At 37.6% G+C, this 25,681-nt stretch overlaps 1 protein-coding gene across 2 annotated transcripts; it reads left to right on the plus strand.

The window, feature by feature from the left end:
* Positions 1-39: 39 nt before the first annotated feature.
* Positions 40-24,632, plus strand: RAD21 (RAD21 cohesin complex component). 2 transcript variants are annotated; one of them, XM_067290223.1, is made up of 14 exons: positions 42-257; positions 7,700-7,873; positions 9,828-9,957; positions 12,144-12,243; positions 13,243-13,349; positions 14,313-14,516; positions 15,096-15,221; positions 15,408-15,530; positions 16,777-17,000; positions 17,329-17,494; positions 17,866-18,017; positions 19,538-19,687; positions 21,128-21,211; positions 22,778-24,632. In XM_067290223.1, exons 2-14 carry the CDS (start codon positions 7,730-7,732, stop codon positions 22,967-22,969), a joined length of 1,902 nt encoding a protein of 633 aa, XP_067146324.1. In that variant the 5' UTR covers positions 42-257; positions 7,700-7,729; the 3' UTR covers positions 22,970-24,632. The 2 variants fall into 2 exon arrangements, with proteins under 2 accessions (XP_067146325.1, XP_067146324.1); XM_067290224.1 differs by lacking the exons at positions 21,128-21,211; positions 22,778-24,632 and adding an exon at positions 21,025-21,121 and having other exon boundaries at positions 40-257.
* Positions 24,633-25,681: the final 1,049 nt, after the last annotated feature.

Here is a 25,681-nt window from a genome sequence, read left to right on the forward strand (position 1 = left end):
GGGCTCCCCGCGGCGCGGCGCATGAGTGGCAGTTGCCCCGCGCAGGCGCGCTGGGCGGCGGCGCGGCCCCGGGAGGAGGGGGGCATTTTAACAGTAAACATCCTGCCGATTTGAACGGCGGGTTTGGGCGGCAGGAAGGGCCGCGGCCGCCATCTTGTTTGTTTGAGTGAGTGGCTCGGCTCGGGGAGGAGGAGCGGAGCGGTTCCCCAGCCCGGCCTCGCCAGCCGCCGCGCCAGCCTCCCCTGCGCCGGACCAGGGTAAGGAGCGGCCCCGGCCGCACCCGCGCCTGCCCCGGCTCCCCGCCGCCCGGAGGGGCGCGGCGGGCGCCGGGCACTCGGGCGCTGCCGGCCTAGCCGGGCGCCGCGGCCGCGCACGGAGCGGCGCTGCCTGGCGGCGCCGGGCCGGCGGCTCGGCCGGGCTCTCCGGGCGACCGGCGGCGGGAGGGGCGGGCGCGGTTGGCGGCCCGGTGAGCGGCGCCGCCTGCGGTTCCCCGGGCGGGGGCAGGGCGGCGGGGCGCGGCGCGGCCGGGGCCGGCGCTCGGGGCTGCCGGCGGCGCGGGGCCGGGCGGCGGGGGTGACCCGACCCGAGCCCGGGCACGGGGCTGGGGGGGCGGTGGTGGCCTCCGGGCGCGAGGCGGTCCCGTGCGCGGAGTCTCCGCGGTCTCGTCTCCTCCGCGGAGAGGCACTTGGCAGCGGAGCCTAAGGGACAGCGATCGGGGACCTGTGTGGTCCCCGATCCCTAGCTGTGGGCTTGCAGAAGAGACGGCCTTTCTTCGGGGCTGTGTGCGGAGGGGGAGAGCGTCTGGAGGGCAGCAAAGTTTCATCTGCCTCTCATTTTCTAGTGTAATTTAACTCCTCACTTGGATAATAGCAGACTATTGACTATTCTCATAGTCCACATTATTAACATATGCACTATCTTGTGGGTACTGCAACTGTTGTTCCACAAGAAAAGTCGCATTTAAAATGCTTACCTTTTTAAGAATTAAGATGTTTCCATGGCACCTCTTGTGGACTCCTTGATCTAAATTTTGCTTTTCTTTCTAAGGAAACGTTTCTCTCTGATGCTGTATGAAAGGCTTCTGTTAAATCTAAAACAACGTGTTGTGTTTGTATAAATAACAAAGAAAGTTTGGCGTCACTATGACATCATACCATTGAAGAGAAAATTCTTTTTGTTAAATTTAAATGGAAAAGAAGAAAATACTGTAAATTCTGAGAAGTTATCATTTAGACCCTTATTGTGTAAATGCGTCTATTAAACACACTCTTTCAGTAATACCTTCCTCAATAAAACTAATTCATGTGAAATGAGGAAACATCAAAACATTCGTATGGTCAGACTTTAGTTTTGTTTTGTAAAGTTCGATTTGTAAATATTTGACATTCTGTGCAACTTACAAACACTGAGACCATTGAACTAAAATATTAATTGTACAGAAGAAGTAAATTGGTAGAAAAAATAAAAGGAGGAGCAAAAAGTTAGTGAGACCTACAATAAACTTACATTAGTGTTGTCTTCCCATCAGGGTTAGTGTACTTCACATATCATGAGGTTTCCCACAGAAATGAAAATATTTGCCTCAGTTAATACCTCATTTTAACTTGTCTTTTTGAGGCAAATGTCAGAAAACTAGTCTTTGAATTATGACTCTTGGGTGAACAGTGCAGAGGAGTAAAACTACTGCAACAGAAAATAATATATGGAATTCTATTATCTTATTCAACTTAACTGCCTTTAAGGAGTGTGTTAGCACAGGCTTTCTGCAAGTGAGTCTATATTAGTTGGACTTGGAACTGGAATTTCAGACAACTGGTTGGGATAATCCAGATGGGGCCTAAAATTGGTAAGATTCTTTCCCACTGAATGAATGGACATATTGGATCTAGGTGCAAAGACTGAACACCTGCTGAGGGTTACATATGGAAATAGATGTTGAGGGCAGGGGACACTACTCGTAAGGTTCAGTAAACTCAAGCTCTATGTGATAGTTCTAAAAGATCTCACTTTTGAATGAGCAACTTCAGTGGCATTCTGTTTCTAACAATTTTATGTAAGTTTGTAGTATATCGTAACTGGAGAATGCGGTACCTATAATGGAGAGGTGTGTTTAGAGCAATTACAGACCTGGTAGTGCAACTTCAGCAGTAGAATTTTAGAATGAAAAATTGATGGAGAAACTAAGGCCTGGAGATAAATGGAACTTGCTATGTGCGTTTATCAAAGGTATGTCATGCTGGACTAGTCCAATTTCATCTTTTTCAATAATTGATTTTGTGGACATAAGAAATGGAGGTGACTTGTCACTGAACTTCAGTAAAGGCAATGGTGCCGCAAAGAAATATATTGAAATGGAGAAAAATGAGAATTACCAAGAGAATTACAAAGGTGGTTGAAGAATGGAGTTGAAGCAAGGCAGTGCTGAAAAGGGAGGCATTGGACTGCAAGGAGTTATCAGTGGAGGTGTGAAGAAGTGTACTAATGAAACTTGCTAGTAAGACAACATTAGGAAGTGCCTGTATCGAGAAAGTTTTAGACATAAATGAAACATTGAATGATGAAGGGACTGGATTATAAGGTAAAATTCAATAACTAAAAGTACAATTGCAGGGTCAGACTAACCAGGAGTTAATAAGCTCTCAGTTCATAACAGAAATTTTTATTATTTGGGAGCAGCTGAATAAAAAGAATACTTGGGTGAAGAACTTCGATATCTGGAAGACTTTGGTTTGCTTTTGGGTGTGATGTAGGAGGGAGAGGGCAAATGTAGAGGGAAGGCAGGATGTGTCCTGCAGGGCCTTGCTAGTGCAGCTGGGGAAGAACGGACAGCACTGTGGGAGGCATTGTGAGGCTTCAGTGGGAACACAGGGTAGTTCTGGACTCCTGAGGTCTCGCAAGACTAACTCAAACTGCAGCAGGTGCACAGAAAGACTTCCGTGTAGGATACACTTACCATTCCCCAGATTACCTAGGACCAGTTTATCTTAATAGAACAAAAACAGGGAAAGCGCAGGGAGAAAATGTTGGAAAGAAAACGGCAGAGAAGGAAAAAAGATACTTAAGTTGAGGATATTGGTATAAGAACAAATGAAGTAAGCTGACTGTGACTGAACTTAAACTGAAATATGGGAGGTTTCTGTTGATCAGTGGATGAATGGGGCTCTGGAATAGCTTTACAACAGAAGCAGAGGTAGGTGACAGTAAAAAGAAGCTAAAGATTTAACATTTGAACTGGTGTGTGTATACCTAACGTGGCTTAGTAGGGTAGCAGGAAAGTGGATTTAATGAGATAGAGTGTAGGAATTCCCCTCTCCATTAACATCAACTGTTTCTTCATTAAGCTTCTTTCTGAATCTCTTGAAGGATGGGACTCAAACTATGAGGGAGTACTTTTCCGAGTTTAAATACTTACCCCTTCTAACATGCAGAAGGACTTTTAAGACCTCATATTTGTGAGTTGGTGGTTAAGATGAAGTTCCATATGTAGTGCCTGCCCAATTTTCTTCTTGTTTCTTCAGAAGTATCGGTTACCAGATACTAAGGTAGGAAAACGGAACAAGTGGATTCTGAATCAGACCTTGTAAACTATCTGTATTGTATTTCTTAGTTTCACTTTACATGCTCAGTTACTTTGTTTATAGAATTATAGTCTTTTTATACACTTCTATAGAAAGCAAAATTCTAAAATTAAGATTATACAATTATCAAACCACAGACTTAGAGGAATCAGAGGACAATTGTGGCATATTTTAAAAAAAAGTCTAAGTTAATTAAAATGAAGTTTAAACTCTTTTTAAAGCACAAGTTGAATGGGGTCAGAATTTGTTCCCAGTCCTGTGTAGGTAGATATTATTTTTGCTTCACAGCAGTGCAAGACAGAAGAATAAGTTCTTAGAGCAAGTTCTAAGGTCCTGGATTGTCTTCAGTTGATTTTTAAAAAATGACAGTTATATTTTACATTATATATGTTATACACACACATATACATACATATAACCACACACATGTGCACCCACACACATATATAAAAGCCTTTTAAGAACCATCAGCTACTCTTTTTTTTTTTTTTTAAGGATTCTTATGAATTGCTTTTGCAGCCAATGACATATGTTTAATGCATGTACTTGAGCACTCTGCCGCTCCAAGAAACTCAGTTCCTTTAACATTCATCCCAGTCTTGAATTATGCCAGAAAATCTATTTCTTCTCTTTTCATGCCACTGCATCGGCACGCGGCCCTATGAAATAAGGATCAGACAAAAAATGGCATAAGTAAAAGGATTAGCTGAAAAGAAAGAAAAAAAAATCTGAAGAAAGTGAGAACAGCCGTTGGGGCCTACTGTGAGGGATTGAGCTGATGCTCCACACAACAGTAGCTGAAGTGCTGCAGTTAAGAAATGTAAAGATATGTTTCATATAGTTGCTGTAACCGGGTATTATCATCCTGCAGATCATGTGCTGGAACTTAGAAGTGGCAGGGACTTAGATTGTGATATAGAAAGTTAGTACTGCAGTGAATAGAAGTATTATTTGTTGTTTATTAATAACATTCAGATAATACAGGTTCAGATCAAAGCATGTTTTAAAACTATTTTTAGGCTGATAGTCACTGTTTGTTTCTCTTCATGTATTTCTCTGTGGCAACACTACATTAATGTGTGAAGGGAAACAGCCAGGCTCTAACTATTTTTTGTTCTTATTCAAAGTATTTCAGTACCCTGAACAAGTAATATAATCTTATCACTAATCCTACAGGTGTTAAGTTTGATCTGTAATTCCAGGGAGGACAAGTACTGAGAGTTGCCAAACCTGGGAAATGCTGCAAACATGAGTGACCATTTAGAGTTTGTGCATCTTCACTCTGTGCAGTGTTTTTCAACCTCCTCTAATCTTTGATTTAATTGCAAATGGATGCAGATGTTTTGAAACCTATCCACATATGTACAGTCCCCTTATGGGGAGTGTTTTCACCTTCAATGATTGTTCTTTCAAAGACCGAAAGAAGTTAACAGTGTGTCTGTTTAAAAAAAAAAAAAAAACAAACAACAACAACAAAAAAACCCCTTTGTTATATCATTACCCTTGGTGCCAGTGTGATTCTGGCGCCTCAGTTTCTTGGGAATCTTATTTCCTCTTAGATTTTTTAGCTAGCTGTTTGTATTATGCTCGCACTGTCGTTGCTATTGAAGAATTAAAGTGATAAGTTGTTTCTCTTAGAGTTGTCCAAATAGTATTTTTCATGTTAAACTGCAAATCTTCAAAATATTTACAGGCTTACAGTTAATTCTAAGCTTGATCTTTTCTGAAGCTCATGCTATTTTTTTTTTTTTTTAATTATTGTAAAACATCAGTGAATAATTGTGCCAACCTCAGTGAATCAAAGTACATTCTTTTACAACTGTTTCTGGAAGATTGTAACACAGTAATACTAGTGTTTTTTTAAGTGAATATTTGTGTCTCCCCCATATTTTTCCTCACATTTATGGACATTGTGCAAGCCTGTTGTTACCAGAGTAGTGCATGGATTTTGTAGCAACTCAAGAGACCAAAATGCTGGTTCTGCAAGGATGTGTTGCTGCACATATTGCAGTGCTATCAGGCCTTTGAAAATGCACAAGGACTGGATAAAACAGTGTGAGGTTTTCCAGAAAACACTGAAGAGGGAGTAAATAAATAAATAAATAAATAAATTTCCTCCTCTAGATTCCTGTTATTGATTGAGGTGACTTACAAAACTGTCCAGCTGTGCTTCCTAGAAAAAATTGCTCATTTCCAGCTTTGTGCTGCACTGTCATTAGGCTGACATCTCAACAAATGAAAAGGACCTTTTCACTTTTTCTTAACTTGCAGTTCTGTTATGACCCAAACTTATCCTCACTGTGGTTTTAATGTTTTATCTACCATATTAGCTCAGACTGAACATGGCTTTTATTCCATTTAAGTCCCCTGCCCTGTGTGCATTCTTGATAATGGACAGAAAAAACAATCAACCTGTCGCTTAGATTGATAAGCTTGATGATCTGTGTTCTGTTGTCCAAACAATTCTTTTCTCTCTTTTTAATACAGCTGAAACTTAAAACCTTCATCATCTTACCTGTTGAATGATACATAGTACAGGCTGCAAGGATCATTTTCCCTATGATTTGTGTTCTCTCAGCTCCCATTTCTTTAAAAATAAAAAAGTGGCTTGTTGGCCTTTACTTTCAAGGACCAACCTTTATGTCTACAATTGTTCATTTGTTATCCAGATGTCTAGAGGCTGGCTTTGCTTCCACTGAGCCAATAATGCCAGTCAGTGCCTCTGCCCACTTTCTGTTTTTTCTAGCAGTCAAATTGGTGCTCCTTCCTCTGAAACATGCCCTAAAAATATCAACAGATCTACCACAGCTGCTTTGAAACTTCTTTCTTGGATCTACAAGTAAATTGTTATGGTTTAGGACTTGACTTCATGAGGATCTATTTCTGGCAATCATGTTTACCAATCCTTTGTGTTTCCTAATGCTCCATATTTGTTTATGTCTTGTGTTGGCATGCATTTGGGAAGCACTATTTTTATGGCTAGAAACTGGTGCTCCTCACACTGACACTGCGAGATTGAGCTGCCATGCTTTTATTGTGGTATTGCTATGCTTCCTCTGAAAATGTTTCTGTAGGCACAGAGAAGGCAAAACTGAGAGGCGCTTGTTGCATCTTTCCTGTTCTCTTTCATTTCCTTTTGCCTGGTTATGGATATTGCTGAAGAAAAACTACTTCTGGGGAATCTTTCACCTCTTCAAAGCAAACTTTTTGCTTTCTCAAGCTTGTAGTTGAACTGAATCATATGCTTACCTCATCTATGGCAAAGGCATGTTTAGATAAGACATCATGCTGTTCTGTTTCCCCAGGGCCTCATATATTGGCATCTGTATCATCAGTAAGAAGGTAGCTACTAGATAAGTAGATGAAAGGAAGTCACTTTAGTGAAGGAGGAAATGGAATTGGAATCTTCAGGAAGATTAGGAAAATGTGGTCAGTTTTCTTAACATTTTTGTCAACACTTGAATATAAAATGAAGTGTTACTAACTGGATTCTGAAATGAAAAGGGTAGTCTGTTCAGAAATGAAGACATAGTGGTTCTTTCCATTTAAGAAAATGTGAAATCTAAAAAGCTTAGGACTGTGGGTTTTTTTATCATGCTGGATGCTATACTGTAATACACTGTTAGACATAATGTACTGTATATGTTGGTAGTAGTGGTATTATACTGAGTATTTCAGTATAATACTGAAAGCTAGTGTAGAAAGAAAAGGAAGTACTAGAAAACTAAAGTGGGCAGGAAAACCTTTGAGACATCTGTTTATTACATGAGTTCCATATAACCCTTCACCATTAACTTTGCTTGAAATATTTGAGTTTTAAGATTTTTTTTTTTTCTAGTTGGGTGGTAAGCTTTTTTAATTATGTAAATGATCTTAATCTGAAGAAAGACCATTGACTGGTCACTATGTTTCTTCCTGTTTCATATTTCAATTGTAACAAATATATATATATATCAAATGATCACCAGCTATAATTTTCATCACCTTAGATATTTGGTACAAGCAGTTTGATCTTAATGGTTGGAAAGCAAACATATCCTTTGCTTACTGCACATAAGAGAAGGATGTTTCTCATGAAAAAAATCTCTAAAAAGACAACATATTTCCCTTTCTCTTTACAGATTTGCACTTTCTTTTAGACATCTGGGACCATGTTCTACGCCCACTTTGTTCTGAGCAAGCGTGGGCCGCTGGCCAAAATCTGGCTGGCAGCCCACTGGGATAAGAAGCTAACCAAAGCCCATGTTTTCGAATGTAATCTGGAGAGCAGTGTGGAGAGTATCATTTCACCAAAGGTATCTATCTTGCACTGATGTAAGGTTATCTTGTACTGAAAAGAAATTATGTATATAGGTGGTAGTTACTATTTAGGTCACTGAAACATAAAATTCTTAATGTTGCTATTTTAAAGGGCAGAAAGGTCAGTTTAGATGGGCAACACTCCATTAACTAATTGATTCTAAAGAGTATTTTCCCCTCAATTTCCTAATGCTAGAGTTTTGCACCGTTTGGCTATAAAATGGTTTGCTTTGCATAAATGGAGGACTTGTATCTTGATGTACCATGCATAATTTTGAAGCAAATGTTTGGAAGAGGGAAAGGCTGGGCTTTCCTAACAAGTAACTTTCAAAGGCCTTACGATGACTGTCTTACAGTGCTGTTGTTACTGGCAGCTGTTAAAATAATACCTGAAATATTCTTGTCTATGCTTTGTGACCTAAATAGGAAGTAAGTTTCTACTTAGTTACAGTAAAAAGATCTAAAGAATCACAGGAGCATGTAATGTTATTGGTGAAGTGAGGATAGTTTTCATGTGGTAAAAATACTCTACAGTAGTGTTAGAAGCCGTGCTTTAATGTAGTTTTTAGTGTCTTGCCTGGTTTTAGGGAAAGCCAACAGGTGGGGACAAAACTGGAAGAATAGAACAATTCTATAGCTATTGTGAAGTTGGAGAGAAATTTTGAGGAACTCGTGTTTGTAAATGCTTTTTTTTTTTTCTCTCTCTCTCTTTCCCTCTTCTACTTATAAAAATGGAATTGTCCATTTGAGAACTAATGGACTGATATGGTGTGACTTTTGTTGATTAATAGATGTTTGAATATTTTAAAGGCAAACCTATTTACAAAAGAGAAAACTTTGTGGTTTTATGTTTGTTTTTTCTTTTGGCTGAAACAAATATAACAATGTTTCTGTAGTTCTACTCTGTATTCTGGAAGAACTGTTAAGTATAAGAAAAATACGTATAATACAATCACAAAAATATTTATCATTCCAGAACAGAATGATTTCCTTCAGTGTCAGCTGTGAAAGAAGTTAAAAAGAAAAGGATAACACTCAGAGTCACTAATGGGCTGCAGGATTCTTTTAGAAAAAGTAAAAATTACTAGGCATTCTTTTCTCTATTTAACTTTGTGTAAGACTTTAATCGGTCATCTGGATTATTAGAAGGATATTTTATATAATAAAAATTTTGAGTTCTTACACTTTGAGCTTACAACCTGTATGTCTTAGTCCTTCTGGGAGATAATTATTCCATATACGTGTCAAGAAAGGTCTCATGTCCTTTTGGACTAAGACATTTAAGAAGAGGGCCCCTCCCTGGAATTTTTTCATCAGTTTTACTGTTCCTGCAGCTCATAAAAACTTTTGATTACATAGTAAAGCAGTGAGGTTAAAGATGAGAGGGACAGGTTTAAGAGGAACTGAAACTTGTTTTAGTGTGTCATTTGCCTATTTATGGACACCCCAAATTTTCCACTATTTATTTTTCCCTTTAAGTGAAGGACTTAGTTTGTCAACAGGAGATGATAGATAATTAGATATCATTTCTAGACTACTTTTTGGTTAGTAAATGTGGAGAACAGAATAAATTTTAATGTCTTGCTGTCCAGCTTTTGATATTTTTCACTATGTTCAGGATTAAAGTAATGAAGATGTCATAAGAAGATGTCATGAAATAGGTTTTGTCTTGTCATCTCTTTTATCAGTCAGAACAATGTTCGGAAATTCCTGGGGTGGGCTGCTATTAATTTGCAGATGTTTATTGGGTTATCCATAAGATATCTATAGAACATCATCTATAACTGTACCCTTTGAATTCTTTCTTTGTTCAGAGCTTTCTACTGATTTTTTTTATACTTGTTTTGTATGTTTGATGTTACTGAAAAACTCTTGTAAGGCTGACAAATTTCACTAAAGGGGAAAAAACCAAAGCTACATTTAATTCACAGATTTACAATATGCTTTTAGGTGAAGATGGCACTTCGAACCTCAGGACATCTCTTATTAGGAGTTGTCAGAATCTACCACAGGAAAGCAAAATATCTTCTTGCAGACTGTAATGAAGCCTTCATTAAGATCAAGATGGCTTTTCGTCCAGGTACCTGTCTTTAGATAAGCATTGTCTGAAAAATTAAGTTACATAACAATGTTTATTAAGCAGGTATACAGTTGTACCTTCTTGTCCTCATAGGAGAAGTACTAGAAGTTATTTCTTTAGCGTGGCTTCAAGCCGGCCGTGTGACTGAGATGTACACTGAAAAATATCTTTTCATTGAATTCTGAACCAAACTGCTTTCTTATTAGTGCTGATCAGTAAAATATTCTGAATTATGGTTTTGGCTGTTGTCAGTGTAGTAAGTGAAATGGGAATATGCTGGATGGTTTTATCTTCTGTCACAAGTCTAAGAAAGACCAGTTGTATGTACTGAATAGAAACAAAGAAGGGAACTTGTTTCCATCAAGGAAAAAGGTTCCCTTGCCGTCAGGTGCAAAAGAAAAATATAAGTAAGTTTTATAAAGTAGCACTACTTTTGAATTTTAATTTCAGGTTTCTGAAAGAAATGTGAACTGTAATACATATAACAAAGATTGTATGCATCTTTTTGTATGTGCAACAGTGTATAACTGTTTCCCCTCTATTGTTGCTTAGTCTGTTAAGTTTTTCCATAAAGGCGGAGAGCCATGTTAATACCTACAATGACTTTCCATTCAGCAGTGAATTACTTGGCTTAGACAGATGATAGTTTCTTTAATTCCAGCCTGGGATCTTTTTTCCAGCTAGCTTGTGGAAGTGATACTGCTGGATACTCACTGCTTCTGAATCACATTCTACCTTTCTAAGTTCATGAGTGTAGTAGATTTAAGAGCTGAACTTCAGGAAGTCCTTTTTAAAAGGCAGGTCTTGAAAGCCAGCACAATACATTTTAGAAAAATTAATAGATATAATGTTTTTATCTTTGTTTCCTGATCTTCACATTGTGATCCAGGCATTGAACTCTGTGCAGCTTTTACTGGCAATTCATTGACTACTGCATTTAACTTGCCTGGGCCATGAGAACACATAGATTTGTCTAATTTCACAAGGCAGTCTGTTTTCCCAGTTTCCCCACTCCCAACAGAGTGCATGCAAGAGTGAAGCACCTTAGAAGAAAATTTACAAAAAGCAGCATGCTCACCTGAATCAAGTTGAAGCACTTGTCTCTCTTTTCGGTTTACTAGCCTTGTGGCTTAGACATTATCTTGATCCTGCCTGCTCTAAGAATCACTTACATGTTTTATTTTAAGCAGCTGACAGGTGAAAACACTGAATAGCCCTGAGAGGAGGGGCTAGGTTTCTTCAATCCTAACCAAGTGCCAAGATCAGTAAACTACAGAATCGTGCTTATTACGGTTCTTTCTGGCCAGTAGTTCTTTAGTTATCCATTGCAGAGAAGTCAGTGGGCAGAGTGTTTCTGAAGTATCAGTACCTCTGAATAGCCTGTAATGTGTGGGTCAGAAGGTAGAACATACAGCTGAAATCGCCTGTGAGTTAAAGAAGGAACTGAAACTGCATTTGCCATGCACTTCAAGTGTCCTGGCTTCTAAGCCTTTGAATAAAAGAGAGGCACCTCTGGTTGTCATTAAAGAAAACCTGCTGCTGGCACTGTTTTTGTGTGATGCCAAATACTCATGCTCCAAGAATGCTCATTTAATAGTGGATTAAGCCTCTCAGGAGTATGAATATGTATACGGTTTAGGGTAATATAACTATTTTAAATGCAGAAGCATAAGACTTGTATCTGCAGCCCAAGTACGGTATCGTAGAGGAACTTTCAGACCTAGCTGCGCTAACTAAATGACCAGAAGCAGAGAGTAGTAGTACTGTGTTGCCACTGCTTTACCCAAACCAAAAAAGTAGAACTAACTCATCTTGAGCATTATAATAAAATGACTTTGCAGCAGGTTTCTGAATTGGCATTGCATGGTGTTATGATGACCTGTGATACCTTTGTTAGCTATGTGACTCTGTGTTGTGCTACACAAATGTACTGCTGAGCGCTTGAAGACTGCAGTTTTTCCAGGGTTGCATACCAGCAGCACAAAGTGTGTATTTTGAATTTAAACTGAAGCTCAATAATAACATCTAAGGATTTTTCAAAGGCAGTTAGCATCAGTTTCTATCAGCTTAAAGATGGTAAGTATCTCACTGTCTGTAGTGCAGAGAGAATAATGCTGAAGGCACAGAAAAAACTAATGCAGTCCTTGGTAAGGAATGGGAGCTCATGTCTGATTGTTCTTCTGCAGGGGTTGTGGATTTGCCAGAGGAAAACAGAGAGGCTGCTTACAATGCTATCACCTTACCTGAGGAGTTCCATGATTTTGACCAACCACTTCCTGATCTAGAGTAAGCTTGTTTTTTGCTTTATTCCATGCTAACGTGTTTGTTTTTAGTGGAGGAGAATCTGGTTTTAAACAGCAAACTCATTGCTGAATTAAGAAAAAAAAAAAAAAAGCCTTCAGGTAACCGTTGTACTCATAAGTCTTTTAGTACACCAAGCAAGTACATAATCATTTTTGTATTGATTTTAAGTTTATAGCAGTATGTAATTTTAACTGAAGTTAAAACTGTCGTTATGACTGAAGCTTTTGAAATACTCAGATATGTATCTTCATTTTCTTTTGCTTTCTATACAAGGAACTCTACATCATGTACATTCTCAAGGTAGACAAGATTTATGGAAATATCCTGATTGTCCTTCTGCAGTGGCGCTTGTAATTCTTACGACTTTTTAATACTAATAAGTTACTTGTAAACATAGTAACAAGTATACAACTTGGAATAGTTCATAACATTTAAGAAATTGATGCTGCCCTTTTGTGGGTTGTTTATAATGGAACTGCTAGGATACGGATTGCTTTAACCAGTGTTCTGTTTGGTTTATATTCAATTTATAATACACACTACATTTAAACAACTCTATGGTCTTCCTTCTACCTACCTTGTACCTACCTTCATATATCACAAAGAGTATTAACTTCATATTCTTACTGGGTATACTTTTGGATAAACTGTATTAGTAGCTTTCGAAATTTAGTTGAGGGTAGGGCTCTTCTTTATTAATTTGGCCTTTTAAATTAGTGTGTCCCCAACATAACAAGGAGTAAGAGAGGTTACTGATAGGCTTTCCAGAAGCTCGCACAATTCTGAATGATAGGTTTTAATTGTGAATGGTCTTAGTGTTTCGAGTAGTATTTTCTATTTGGATTCACCATCAGCTATTTAATTAATTGACTGTATTGTTTACATTTTAGGAGCTAATTTCATGTTTATCTAAGCAAGCTTTATCTGTTGTTAACTTTTTAAAGATTGGAGATTTTAATAATTGCCTTCTGTTTGTTCAAGTGATATTGATGTGGCCCAGCAGTTCAGTTTGAACCAGAGTAGAGTGGAAGAAATTACAATGAGGGAAGAAGTAGGCAACATCAGTATTCTCCAGGATAACGACTTTGGTAAAATGTCTTCTATATTAATATGTTGTTAATAACCTAGTTTTCATAGCTCTAAAATTATAGTTTTACAATTAACTTCTTAGTACAAAACCAAATTAGGCTAAACTGGCTGTGTTTTCTTATGTTTAATTAATATTTAGTGTATATATGTGCATTTTTTTCCCAAAAATTCTGTTCTCTAATATTCAGTAGGCTGCTAGCTGCTTATATAAAGCAGCAAAATATTCAGCCAGGTTAATTAGCAAAGTACTGTATCAATTGCAGTTTTTAAAATGTGATGTGAATATAAAGTCAGCAGTCATTTTAATCTTAAGTGTATTTTCATTCAGAAACTGTTACGAGATGTCTAAAGTTGGAGCGATTGCAGTGGTGACTGGTTTCCTCATACTACTTTCAGTATCTTTTCAAACACAGCATTCTAAGATCTGAATCAAAGCCTGGAAGCAGTTGTGTTTGAATATCCAAAGATAAAATGATTTCCCAAGTATGATAATATAATACATAAATTAGAAATCTTTACTGAAAGTATAATCTATAATTAACTTCTGTTGTATTGATTTGTTCCTGGTACATGAAGCCCAAGCTTGAGGTATAAGGTATAACTCCTTTTGGAAGAGTCATTGGTTTCAGTGCAGCTAAGACATAATAGAGTCTTGTAACAATCAATTTCAAATCAGTATAAGAAAAATGTCTCGAAGAGTTGTTTTTGTCATTGTTCAGAGCTACAGTATTGCTGAAGACCATTTCTTATATTTGTCATAAGCTCTTAAATTAAAACAAGTAGATGACTTCATGAAAAGCATAACATTGGTAGAGATTGCTGCCTTTTTTGAAAGAGAAAAATTGCAGAATTAAAACAGTGACAAAATTCAGTCTTATGACTGGGCATTTCCTGGTTGATTAGCTAAGTCTCTCACATCTCAGTTCTTTGGCATTTATATCAGTGAAATGATATTCTTGCAGGTGACTTTGGGATGGATGATCGTGAGATGATGAGGGAAGGTAGTGCATTTGAGGATGACATGCTAGTGAGCACCAGTGCTTCCAATCTCCTGCTGGAACCTGAACAGAGCACCAGTCATCTTAATGAAAAAGCTAATCACCTGGAATATGAAGACCAATATAAAGATGATAATTTTGGAGAAGGAAATGATGGTGGAATATTGGGTATGTTTGAGAAGTTAACATGTTTTTCCTCTGTTCTGCCTTTGCCTCAGGTGTAGGAGGTGAGAGAAGAGAGGTCATTTCCTTTGTTGCTGTGTTCCCTCTCTAAGTTGTGCCTTCTACAGTGGAATTCTAGTTTGAGAGGGCTACTGTAATGTCAATGATGCTGATATTAACTGCTGCATATTTTAACATCAAGTATGAACTAAATTATCTAGAGCTTTTCCATTCTATTTGTAATACTCTTTAAAGAGAAATCAGTATGCACCTCTTCTAGTTTTTAGTCTCCTTCCAAAAGTTTAATGAATACTTTAAGAATTGTATTGAATGCTTCTCTCTGAAATAATAAGGAACCTAGTAAGATGCAAATATGTGACAATGTATTCTAATAAGGGTTATTTGTAAACTAAAATTTGAACTGAATTGCACCTTGAAAACAATACTACCTGCTTTCGTGTCAGCATTCAAAGTATATCTGTATGTAATCTTTACACTGTCTTTATCTATGTTGTCATAAATTTGTCTATGCTTGCTTCAAGAATTTCTGTATGCAGAGCTGATTCTTTCTTATGATTGTTTCAGATGACAAACTTCTCAGTAATAATGATGGTGGTATTTTTGATGACCCACCAGCACTCTCAGAAGGTGGAGTAATGATGCCGGAGCAACCTCCTCATGATGATATGGATGATGATGATAATGTATCAAGTGAGTATGATCTAGCACTAGATCTGGAATTGCTTACTTTTAACTAATTAGAAATCTAATTCCATAAAAAGTATGTTCAGCTGAAAAACATGAAATGGTGAACCACTTTAAGGTGCAGGGGAGGGGAGAGATAGCACAGTTTCTTTGTTTTGACATATAGTGCAAGATACTTGTTCTAATTGGCAGTGGGTGGACCAGACAGCCCAGACTCAGTAGATCCAGTAGAACCATTGCCAACTATGACTGATCAAACAACGCTCGTTCCCAATGAAGAGGAAGCTTTTGCTCTGGAGCCTATTGACATAACTGGTGAGTAAGCTATTTGGGAATATTTTACTTGGGTCATCAGAGACTTTATTAGCTCAGTGGAGTGGAAACAGAAGTCTAGCCTTGTTTGTCTTTCACTTTTTGGAAGTAAGCATCAAACAGCTGAGTATCAAATTCCTTTTATTCTAATTCTAGCCTTTCAGTGCTTTCCAGGCAGGTAGCTTACAATGACAGTCTTGGAGAGTACTACTTTGTAGCTTTTCCAGCAAGCATGGATAGCAGCATGATTCTGTAGCTTTTGATGAAAGTGTTAAAATGCAATGTATTGGAATAGACCTCATTACATCTTTAATCTTAACACAGTATCTGCAGTGCAGCAGAATTCTCAGTGTCCTGTATTTGATAGCCAGGAGTGACTGTTTAGGCTGAGAACATTACCTCTAGAATGAATGCTCATCTTCTAGTGATTCGTAGCTTTAATGAATTGCTGAATCCAGGAGATGTATCTTTGCATTTAAAATTCCACTTTTTATCTAATTCAGTATATTTTCTTATTTTGAATGATACTGTATTTGGCTCAACATAAACAGATCCCTGCTTTATTTAAGTTAAGATCTGGAAAAAAATGTAGTTTGTTCTGTGTTTTCAGACTAAGCTCCAGGCCCAGATTTACTGCTTGGCCAATTAAAAAGCCTTAGCACTGCCCTCTGGTGGCAAGCTAGCAACAGAGGTCCCAGCTGATCAGCTGGGACCAGCAAAGACAGCGTTTGCCAGAGCTTCAGGGTCTGCTGCAGGAAGGCCAGGCTGTAAGCTGTTTACACTAAAATCATTCTAGAGCAGGATGAGAGGTACAGGTAAGATAACTATCCACATTAACACTACCGAAGTTCAGATAGGATTTAGGGGAAAGATTTGGTGCAATACTTGGTTCTTTGGTCAGAGGGATCTTGCATCTCAAGGGTTTGCTCATGAAGAACACCATCCTGACAAGCAAGCCATGAGGGAGGGAGGCATGTGCAGCTGAGGCTTGTGATGAGATTAAGGGACATTCAGGAGAGCTGTCAGCGTGCACAGAAGATTTAGTAGGCTGTGGGACAGTGTACATAATGTTTAACTTCTTTATAGTGCTTTTAGGTTTTCATTCCTTCTCTCAAAGTTAGCATTGCTTTAAATTATTGAGGTTGCTTCATACATGGACAAATATGACATACAGAGAGACTGCAAGATTTTTACTACAATGTGATACCTGGTTGAGCTAACCCTTACTACTTTTTAAAAATCTCAATAGTCAAGGAAACCAAAGCAAAGAGGAAGAGAAAGCTGATTGTGGACAGTGTGAAAGAGCTGGATAGCAAGACTATTCGAGCCCAATTAAGCGACTACTCTGATATTGTTACTACTTTGGACTTAGCACCTCCCACCAAGAAACTGATGATGTGGAAAGAAACTGGGGGAGTTGAAAAGCTTTTCTCTCTGCCTGCCCAGCCTTTGTGGAACAATAGGCTATTGAAGGTAATGTATTTCAGAAAGATCATTTCTAAAGGAACTTTATTCAGAATTGTTTTGTGTATATTAAATATTAGTATTTGAGTAGCAACATAGTAATACCAGTATTTATGAAGTTAAAAAAAAACAAACAAACAAAAAACAGCTGAGATCACCAACACTTAAAATGTTTATCACTTACAGAAATGCGTGAAAACTGGATTTTTTTTTTACATGTTACATTAGAATAAGAACTTAGAAATTGGAAAGGGAAGATGACCAATAATTGATCTGAAATGAAATAGAGAAGACACTGAAATCCACAGTAGTGAATAATCAAACTCTTCTCCTGTAGCTCTTTACTCGTTGTCTTACACCCCTTGTGCCAGAAGACCTAAGAAAGAGGAGGAAAGGTGGAGAAGCTGACAACCTTGATGAGTTCCTTAAAGACTTTGAAAACCCAGAGGTTCCCAGAGAGGAACAGCAACAACAGCAGCAACAACAACAACGAGATGTTATTGGTTTGTGACTTGTTAAGGATTCTCTGCTTTCCTCCAGAGCTTATTTTTTCCTTTTATGCTTTATATTAAGTCATCAAAGATTATGAAGTGCAGGGCTTTGTAATTGGTTGCATAGCTTGATATACAGTCTGTGACTTAAAACAGCTTTTTTTCTAGGTACAAAAGAGACTTAAGAGGTTCAGTTTGATCCAGTGGATTAACTGGGTATTGTAATGTGTTGTATGCACATCTGCACTGATTATGTTTAAGTTGCTACAAAAGCTATGCAAGCTATTTAGGTGCTGAATTACAAATTAATAGCAAATTGGTCTTAGTGATGTAGTTTTAAACTGTACCAAAGTATCTAAAACTGTTTTCATTGTGGAATACAGATGAACCTATTTTAGAAGAACCAAGTCGTTTACAAGAATCAATGATGGAAGGCAGCAGAACCAACTTGGAAGAATCTGTTATGCCACCGCCGCCACCTCAAACAGGTGTAAAACGCAAACTGCAGCAAGTGGAGCCGGAACCAGTGTTACCTGTGAGTAAGATTATGCTGGAGAATTTAAACGTGGGTGATTTCTCTGAGCAGGAATTGACACAGATTTGAGGTACTGGCTTTCTGCAATGTTCTGAGATATGTTGGAGTTATATCAGAATCTTTGTCCCTGGGTAGCTGTTATGGTGTTGTTTCTTAAATGTTTTAGTAAGATTTCTGCTTAAAACACAGGTGGGATAGAGAAACAGCACTGGTTTGCTCAGGAAAAAGTCTTCAAGGAGTAAAGTCTGTTGCTGAGAAAGCTATTAAGTCTTTCTGTTGCGGCAAGTGTGTACGAACTGGTTTCACTAACAAAGAAACAATGGTGCTAATTGCGCAAACTCTTACTCAGCCTTCCGAGGCTAAGGGTTCAAACAACAGCTTTGATCTTCAGGAAATGTTTCCTAGTTGGGTTATGCATAGAGCTGGAAACTAGTTTCTTTCTACCTCCTGTTAAAGCTGTGGTGCTGTGAGGGAGGAAACCCAGTTGGGGGCAGGGGGAAGCTGGAGAGGGCTCACCTCGTGAGAACAGTCCTGAATTACGCTGTCTTTCTCATATTTCTTCCTATGTTTCCTAGCTAACAGGTTGCTCACTGTTGAATGAGAGTGCTAAGTGTTACTTATCTTACTAAAGAAGAAAAATCTTATAAGAGGGGTGGTTACTGCTGCTGCTTCTTTTGGCCATGGCCCTAAATGAAATTGTTGTTGTATGTCGTGCTGAAGTCAGTGCTGATAATATGTGCTGGGAAATTTTGAAGCAAGTCAACTAGATCAGGCATCCAGGAACACAGGTGTAGAGATACCTACTGTATGACTTTCAAGTGGAAGTTATTTTGAACTGGTTTGGGGTAGGTGTAGAAACAGTTTCAGGTCCCAGAGTAACTTTATTGGCAAAAACTTATCCATTTATAGACTTGGGAAGAATGCTGGATATGGATTTTATCCTTAGAATTGACTACATAAATCCTGATAAATAGCTTGTCTGGATTTTCCTGTTATAAATCTTTTCTGAGAATGATACTTGAGCACCAGTCACTTGTATGAGATTTTGGAAACTTTACAAAGTGCCTGCATTTTAATTACTTCCTGCTTGTTTGGCAAAGAACATCATTCCAATATTCTGAAGATGTTTTGTTTTGTTCCAGTGAGTTAAAGTGTGTTTTTGCATCTGGTTATGTGGAATTTTAAAGTTGTATGTGCTGATCTGAAGTGTGTAATCCTGTGAAATTAGATCAGTAATTTGGGTGATGGACTAAATGAAGGTGTTGGAATATCATGTTTTCTTGTAGCGATATCTTAATTTCTGTTTTGAGTTGAATCTAGAGGATTAGAAATACATTTATGAAGAGCAAAACAAAGGAAAAATGCTTTTAGTTTTCCAAAACATTTGGAATATGTGACAAATAGTAAGACCTGGATTATGTGTAACAATACTTTGTGAAACTGGTTTGTAGCATCAACTTCAATTCTAAAAGCACTGAAACTGATGCTGTTTCTTTAAACTGTTTTGTGTATTCTTAAAGCACCCACCATCACAACAGCTGGAAATAGCACCTGTAGAAATGCCTCCAGAAGAGCCCCAAAACATCTGTCAGCTAATACCAGAGCTCGAACTTCTGCCAGAAAAAGAGAAGGAGAAGGAAAAGGAGAAAGAAGAGGAAGAAGAAGAAGAGGTAAGAACTGAGCTCTTAAAAAACAGGCTGTGTACAAAGGATTTGTGTGTTCCCCTCAGCACTGTTTGACTCTGGATTCATTAAATGGCATAACAAACAAGTCTTCACTCCTTACTTGGGAAATAATAAACTGTGAAAAGGTAGATGTTAAAATCTAAAATTTTCCCTTGACCGTTTAAAAATTGTGTATGCATCCTATTTTGAATTAGAGGGTGCTTGTATTTTCATGCATGGTTTGATTAAGCCACTCCATGTATATTTATGATGTCTTATGCAAAAAGTTTTTTGAAGTTACTTTTATAATTTCATTGTAATGTTTCATGCCACTTAATAAAAGAAGATTTTTATAAGAAAATCTTCCATATCCTAGTGTTGTAACTGAAGTTGTGTCTTAACTAAAATATTTAATAATCTGTGGCTCTCTAACTTCATTGATTATTATTATTTATCAAAAAAGGCACAAAATTTAAATTGTTCTTAAAAATTGCTTTACTGTTACAAAAAGAATGTACCTGGACATGTGCAGTTCTCTTGTATGGTGAGTCACACACAAAAAAAAACCATGAATGGCTTAAGTCGAGATGATCTGACCACCTTGCTAGGAAGCAGTGTAAAAAGCTGTTGCTGTGTGCAGAAAAATAGTGCCTTGTAGTAGTACAGTGAAAAGGAGGAAATGCATGCTAACTTAACTTTGAGAAATAGAAAAATTGGCCAAGCAAATTATTCTTCTGCACCACTGAAGTTCTTGAGTTCACTCACCTTTATTTCCTTTCACTTCACTTAATAGTGTTAATTGTTAAGATTTGAAACAAAATAGATCTTGCTTGCATGTGTTGTTTTTGTGGCAATTTTTAATTGCTAATTTGAAATATAGACCTTTTATTTAAAAGCTGAATATGTAACATATCTTCCATAAACAAGCACTGTTCTGTGTTGGTGAAGTGTTTCATTAGACCTTGCAAGGTGATTTGTTACAGCCAACCTTTGCAGCTCTAAGCAACCTATTTTATTTTGCAGTGGCTCTGTTTGCACAGTGAAATGAGAATGTCTGTTTCTTAATGTTTGTAAAATAAAAGCATTGTCGATATCATGTTCAATACTAACAATGCCAGATTAGACTAAAGTGTCTCTTCTCATTCAGCTGTTGTGACTGAACTTTTGTCTTACTGAGTGTCAGCATGACATTTTGAGGTACAAACATTATGGCAAACAACTGTACTAAGGTACATGAACTTACGTGTTTGTCTTCCTCTGTTCCATTTCCTCCCACTCCTGGCTGTATCCTGTGAATCAAATTATCTTACTATTCTGCCTAAATCATCTCTGACTTGATGAAGAAGGAAAAGCTGCAATGATATCTAGAAATACTTTTTTCATTTCATAGCTAAGTGGATGAAAAGATCTATTTTTTTTGTGGATGTGAATTTTTGCTGCTTGCAGGAAGAAGATGGCACAGGGGGTGATCAGGATCAAGAAGAAAGGAGGTGGAATAAGAGGACTCAACAAATGCTTCATGGGCTTCAGGTACACATGATAATTCACTTGCTCTTAAAGTACCTTTTGAATGTGCCTATTGAGGGTTTCCCATGAGTTAAAGGGTTAAGTAAGAGCTTTATTGTCAGTAGATGTTACAGACCTAAAATACTAATTCTGTGTTAGAATAAACATAAGTATAGCTTGTAATTGATTAAATAATAACATAATTGTCACTTTTCCAGAGGATATTTGAAGCAATTTTTTTTCACTTTTTAGGTCATGTTAATGAGTATTTTCCAGCCTTAGCCACATTTTGTATGCAAGTAGAACTCATAGAAATTAAAATTCTAAAATAATTGATTTTGATTGTGCTTTTGTAATGAAACATTAGCACTTCTGCCTTTGTGCTCTGTAACTGCAGGCAAACCTCCTTAGGGTCTAGGGATAAAACTGTTACAGGATGTTTACTCCCAGCTGGGTTAATCTGAGAACTTCTGTGCTATGATAGCTGAATTCCCCCCAAAAGTGGGGCTCTGACCTTGGTTGAGGTGCACATTTCAGCACGCGGCATCACACTGTAACTGTCAATCTGCGCTGACAGTTAATCTTTGTAGAACAGATTGTCTTGCTAGAACTAAGGGTTTTTTTTTCTTGATAAGATTTTTGAACAACCCTTGTGCACGCCTGAACTTCCGTGTAGACTGGTTGACGTTTGTGTATTGGTCACTGGATGTACCCTTCATATATTCCTGGACTACCTTTGCTTGTTAGTCTGGTTTGGGGTTTTCACCCCTTCCCCCTAAATCATTTTGGCAGCTCTTGAAATTCAGATGTCACTGAAGCGTTTGAGTCCCATTTCTCTAAGCTAGTTTTCATTTCCAAAGTTTCTCCCATTATTTGTCAAATTGATACGGCTCTATCTCTGTTGACAGAAACTCAGTGTCACTATTGTAGCTCTGAATTTCCATTATAGTTAAATTGTTTTTATTTTTTTTATTTAAAGATGCTGCTGAGTTTTCAGTAGTTTTTCCTGATTTTATTTTTTTATTTTTTTTATTTTTATTCTGGCCAATGCTTTGAAAAAAAAACATAAGTGACTTTTGAATGCTCAGTGTCAGACAAAAAGAGGATTTTTAGAAATATATAGGCTTTCACCTTGGGAAAATTATGCCCCTTTTAAAGAACTTTGGCGCTTAATCATAATCTAGCATTTAAAAATATATATTTTTGGAGTTATTTTTATTTTGAGAATTAAAACAGATTTCTTTGACATTACTATTGAGAAATATTTGTCCTGTAGTCAAAAGAGACTGGCTGGCTATTGGTACCCAAACAGGCAACTTTCTGCTATATTACAGCATTTATGGAATATGCGACTATAAGTACACAAACTCAGGACTGATTTTTCCCACGTCTCTAGAAAATCTTGGTGTCAAATAAGATCCATGTAGAACCTTTTATGTACAAATTGTGTAATGTCCCTGTCCTGCGTCTAGTCCTTGCAACTCCATCAGAGCATGTTGGGGGTGCTAATGAACAGAATCTTGGTGTTGGACATTCTTACTTGTGTGTAGTTTTTTGTTCATTTGTGGTATCAATGTTGGTGTTTTTCAGAGAGCTCTTGCGAAGACTGGAGCAGAATCTATCAGTTTGCTTGAGCTGTGCAGAAATACAAATAGAAAGCAAGCTGCTGCAAAATTCTACAGTTTCCTGGTACTTAAAAAACAGCAAGCTATAGAGCTAACACAGGAGGAGCCTTACAGTGACATTGTTGCAACGCCTGGTCCCAGATTTCATATTATTTGAATGGTTAGATAGAGCAGAGCTAGTGTTCGTTTCACTAGTGCGTACATGTATTGCCCCATCTGTAGGGCCCGCAAGACCATTGCAGAAAATTTAGATTTTATTGTCTGTATAAAGTCCTTGGTTTTCTTTTTCTTTTTTTTTTTTTTGGGGGGGGGGTGTATTTTAAATTTGCCACCTAAATTTTTAGTGAAACTGCTGTCGGGGGTGGGGGTGGGGTGGCTTGAGTTCCAACTGCAGAAACCAGACAGCTCAAGGACCCAGATAAAGATTGTTTTAACAACTCGGAGCAGATGTGTGCAATATTGGTGCATGTAATGTTGAGTATCAATGAAAATGTCTTACTATAATTTGACTAGCTTGATTCAATAGTGATATTTTTAACCTATACAAGTAAAACTGAATGGCCAACCTATTGTCTGATTAAAAACTTTGCCAAACTTGTCTAAAATGTTCAGTCTGCTTCTCACAGTAGTGATTTTTTTTTTCCCCTTCCCTAGATCTTTCTCAGTATCTTTGTGAATACCATGGGGGTCTCATACAGCTGCCAATATGAAAGGTAGTGCCTGATATGTCAGCTTGTTTTGTCACTGCATTTTTGCAGTCAGATTTTTGTAGCCCTTGATGCTAAGGGGAAACGGGTGTCTGTGGAAAGCACTTCCTCTAAGTGATACTATTACGTACATGAAAGGACAGAACATATGCTAGGCATTTTAGACAAAACATTCCTTTTCACTTATCACCTCATTATGGTCCACTACTGATAATGGCTAATTACTGTTAATAAGCATCAAATAAAAACTCTAGTCATTTCATTTAAATCTTTAAGATATCAAAATGCTTTAGGTTTGTTAGAGCTGTATATAAACTACAGACTTTTTAAAACAAAACTTCTAGATTGTAAATTATCTGATTTTTATTAAGCAGGTGTATGAAAATAAGAATAGAAGTTGAGTAATTGCCTTTGTAAAGATGCTAAATTCAGTTACCACCTGTACTGAAAGGGCAGCAAACTTGAATACATAGTACAAACAGGCACACTTCCACTTAAATGTGTAGTGTATTAACGGCTCTTTGGATATATTTATGGTTTTAGTATCAGTTTTCCAATAATGCACACTCCTGTGTTCAAAATATTTTATCGGCTTTGCAAAAAAGTCCCATTTGGTTTTACTATAAAGAATGAAGCTTTACTGTTAGACCAGGTAGCACCAGAAATTATGTGAATATGTTGATTATGGAAACCTGTCTTAACTTTTTTTAGGGCAAAATTATTCACACTGAAAGTTCTGGTTTTAATGTTGGCACTTTTGTGAAATAATTTTGGGACTCTGAAATTTCAGTGTATACTCAAGTGTAAAATTATGTGAATGTTTAACAAATCTGAGACTACATGATGACCATGTTTTAATAATCCTTGAAAAACTTAATTGTATAAAGTTACTGCAGCTTTATTTTCAACATGATGTGCCTGTAAAACCATGATTTTCCCCTTTGTAAAAAGAGACATTGTAGATAACTTGAATGTTTAATTATAGAAAAGGTCATTAGTTTCTTGTTAGACATTTTTAGTCTGTTTTTGTTGCTTTTCAAGGTTAATATTCTTGAAAATAGTTGATGCTGTTATGTATAACTTTTCTAATAAAAGTTGTGTTATAAGCTGTTATGTATTAGCTCTGTATCTTGTTGGAACACCTTTCATTTACGTAGTAGGGGACTAGTATTTACAGGTTGCTTATTTTGGTATTAGGAGTGGAAGTGTAACAGTTTAGCTCTTTGAGAGATTTTAGGCTTAAATAAGTAAATAGATTTCTTGCCATTAGGAAGGAAGACTTCTTATTTTACTGGCTATACTGTGGTTTTGTTCAAGCATTCTATGCTAAGAATGTCTGTGTGGAAAATTAGGGGAGACTGTCTATAAAATGTAATCCATCTTCACTGCTAGTCCATTCTGAATGCCAAAACATTCAGCTTGAATTCTTTTAGCTCTGCTGTTCACTTGCTTCTAGAATTGCCTCTGCGTGTGGATATATGTCAGTTCTTTTGATGATACAAGTACTACTTGTGGGTCTAGACATTGGATCCAAGCCTATAGAAGCAGTGGAGCTCCCATGGAGTCACTCAGGTTACCTGCCAAGCTTGTACAGAGCCAGCCTGGATCCAATAAGATAACCTAATCTGGGCTCCACACAAAAGTGACTGCTTTTGAGTCCGAGCTACCTGTGGAAGCAGTTTTGCTGATTTAGTTTGTGTTGCAAGTCTTGTGGGATACAGGCTGGCCTGTACTGAGCTAGCTTGAGTGTGTGCATATGTGTACAGCTTATCTCCAAACTGGAAAATGAGGAGTTGATTTTTCATTTCTTTGGTTAAAGCTCTGTAAGAGAAACTTAGTACTAAAGTATGGAAACTTAGATACTTGGTCCAGAACGAAGGATAGCTTTTCTGCATTTACCTTCTCTTTTATAGATAGATCTAGGACATTTTTGTCATCTGTGTTGCTCTTTGTGGTACAGCACTGTGATTAGCAGTCATGACAACCTGATTTTACAAAAACATGTATTCCTAATGACACTGAATATGATCTGAGACAATGAATGCAAGCTCTGTTTTATAACATACAGGTTTGTTACTAGTTTTTGAATGTGGCCTACAAAGTAGTACTGACAAACTTACTTTTCTTGGAAAGTAGATTTTACTGGTATATACTGATCAGCA

This window comes from Apteryx mantelli, chromosome 2, assembly GCF_036417845.1.
Source record: "Apteryx mantelli isolate bAptMan1 chromosome 2, bAptMan1.hap1, whole genome shotgun sequence".
Taxonomy (NCBI): domain Eukaryota; kingdom Metazoa; phylum Chordata; class Aves; order Apterygiformes; family Apterygidae; genus Apteryx; species Apteryx mantelli.

Coding starts and splice junctions, on each gene's coding strand:
- RAD21 (XM_067290223.1), top strand. CDS start 7,730: ATGTTCTACGCCCACTTTGTTCTGAGCAAGCGTGGGCCGCTGGCCAAA. Junction 15,222..15,407: donor TGATGATGATAATGTATCAA/GTGAGTATGATC, acceptor TCTAATTGGCAG/TGGGTGGACCAGACAGCCCA. Junction 19,688..21,127: donor AAGAGGAAGAAGAAGAAGAG/GTAAGAACTGAG, acceptor TGCTGCTTGCAG/GAAGAAGATGGCACAGGGGG.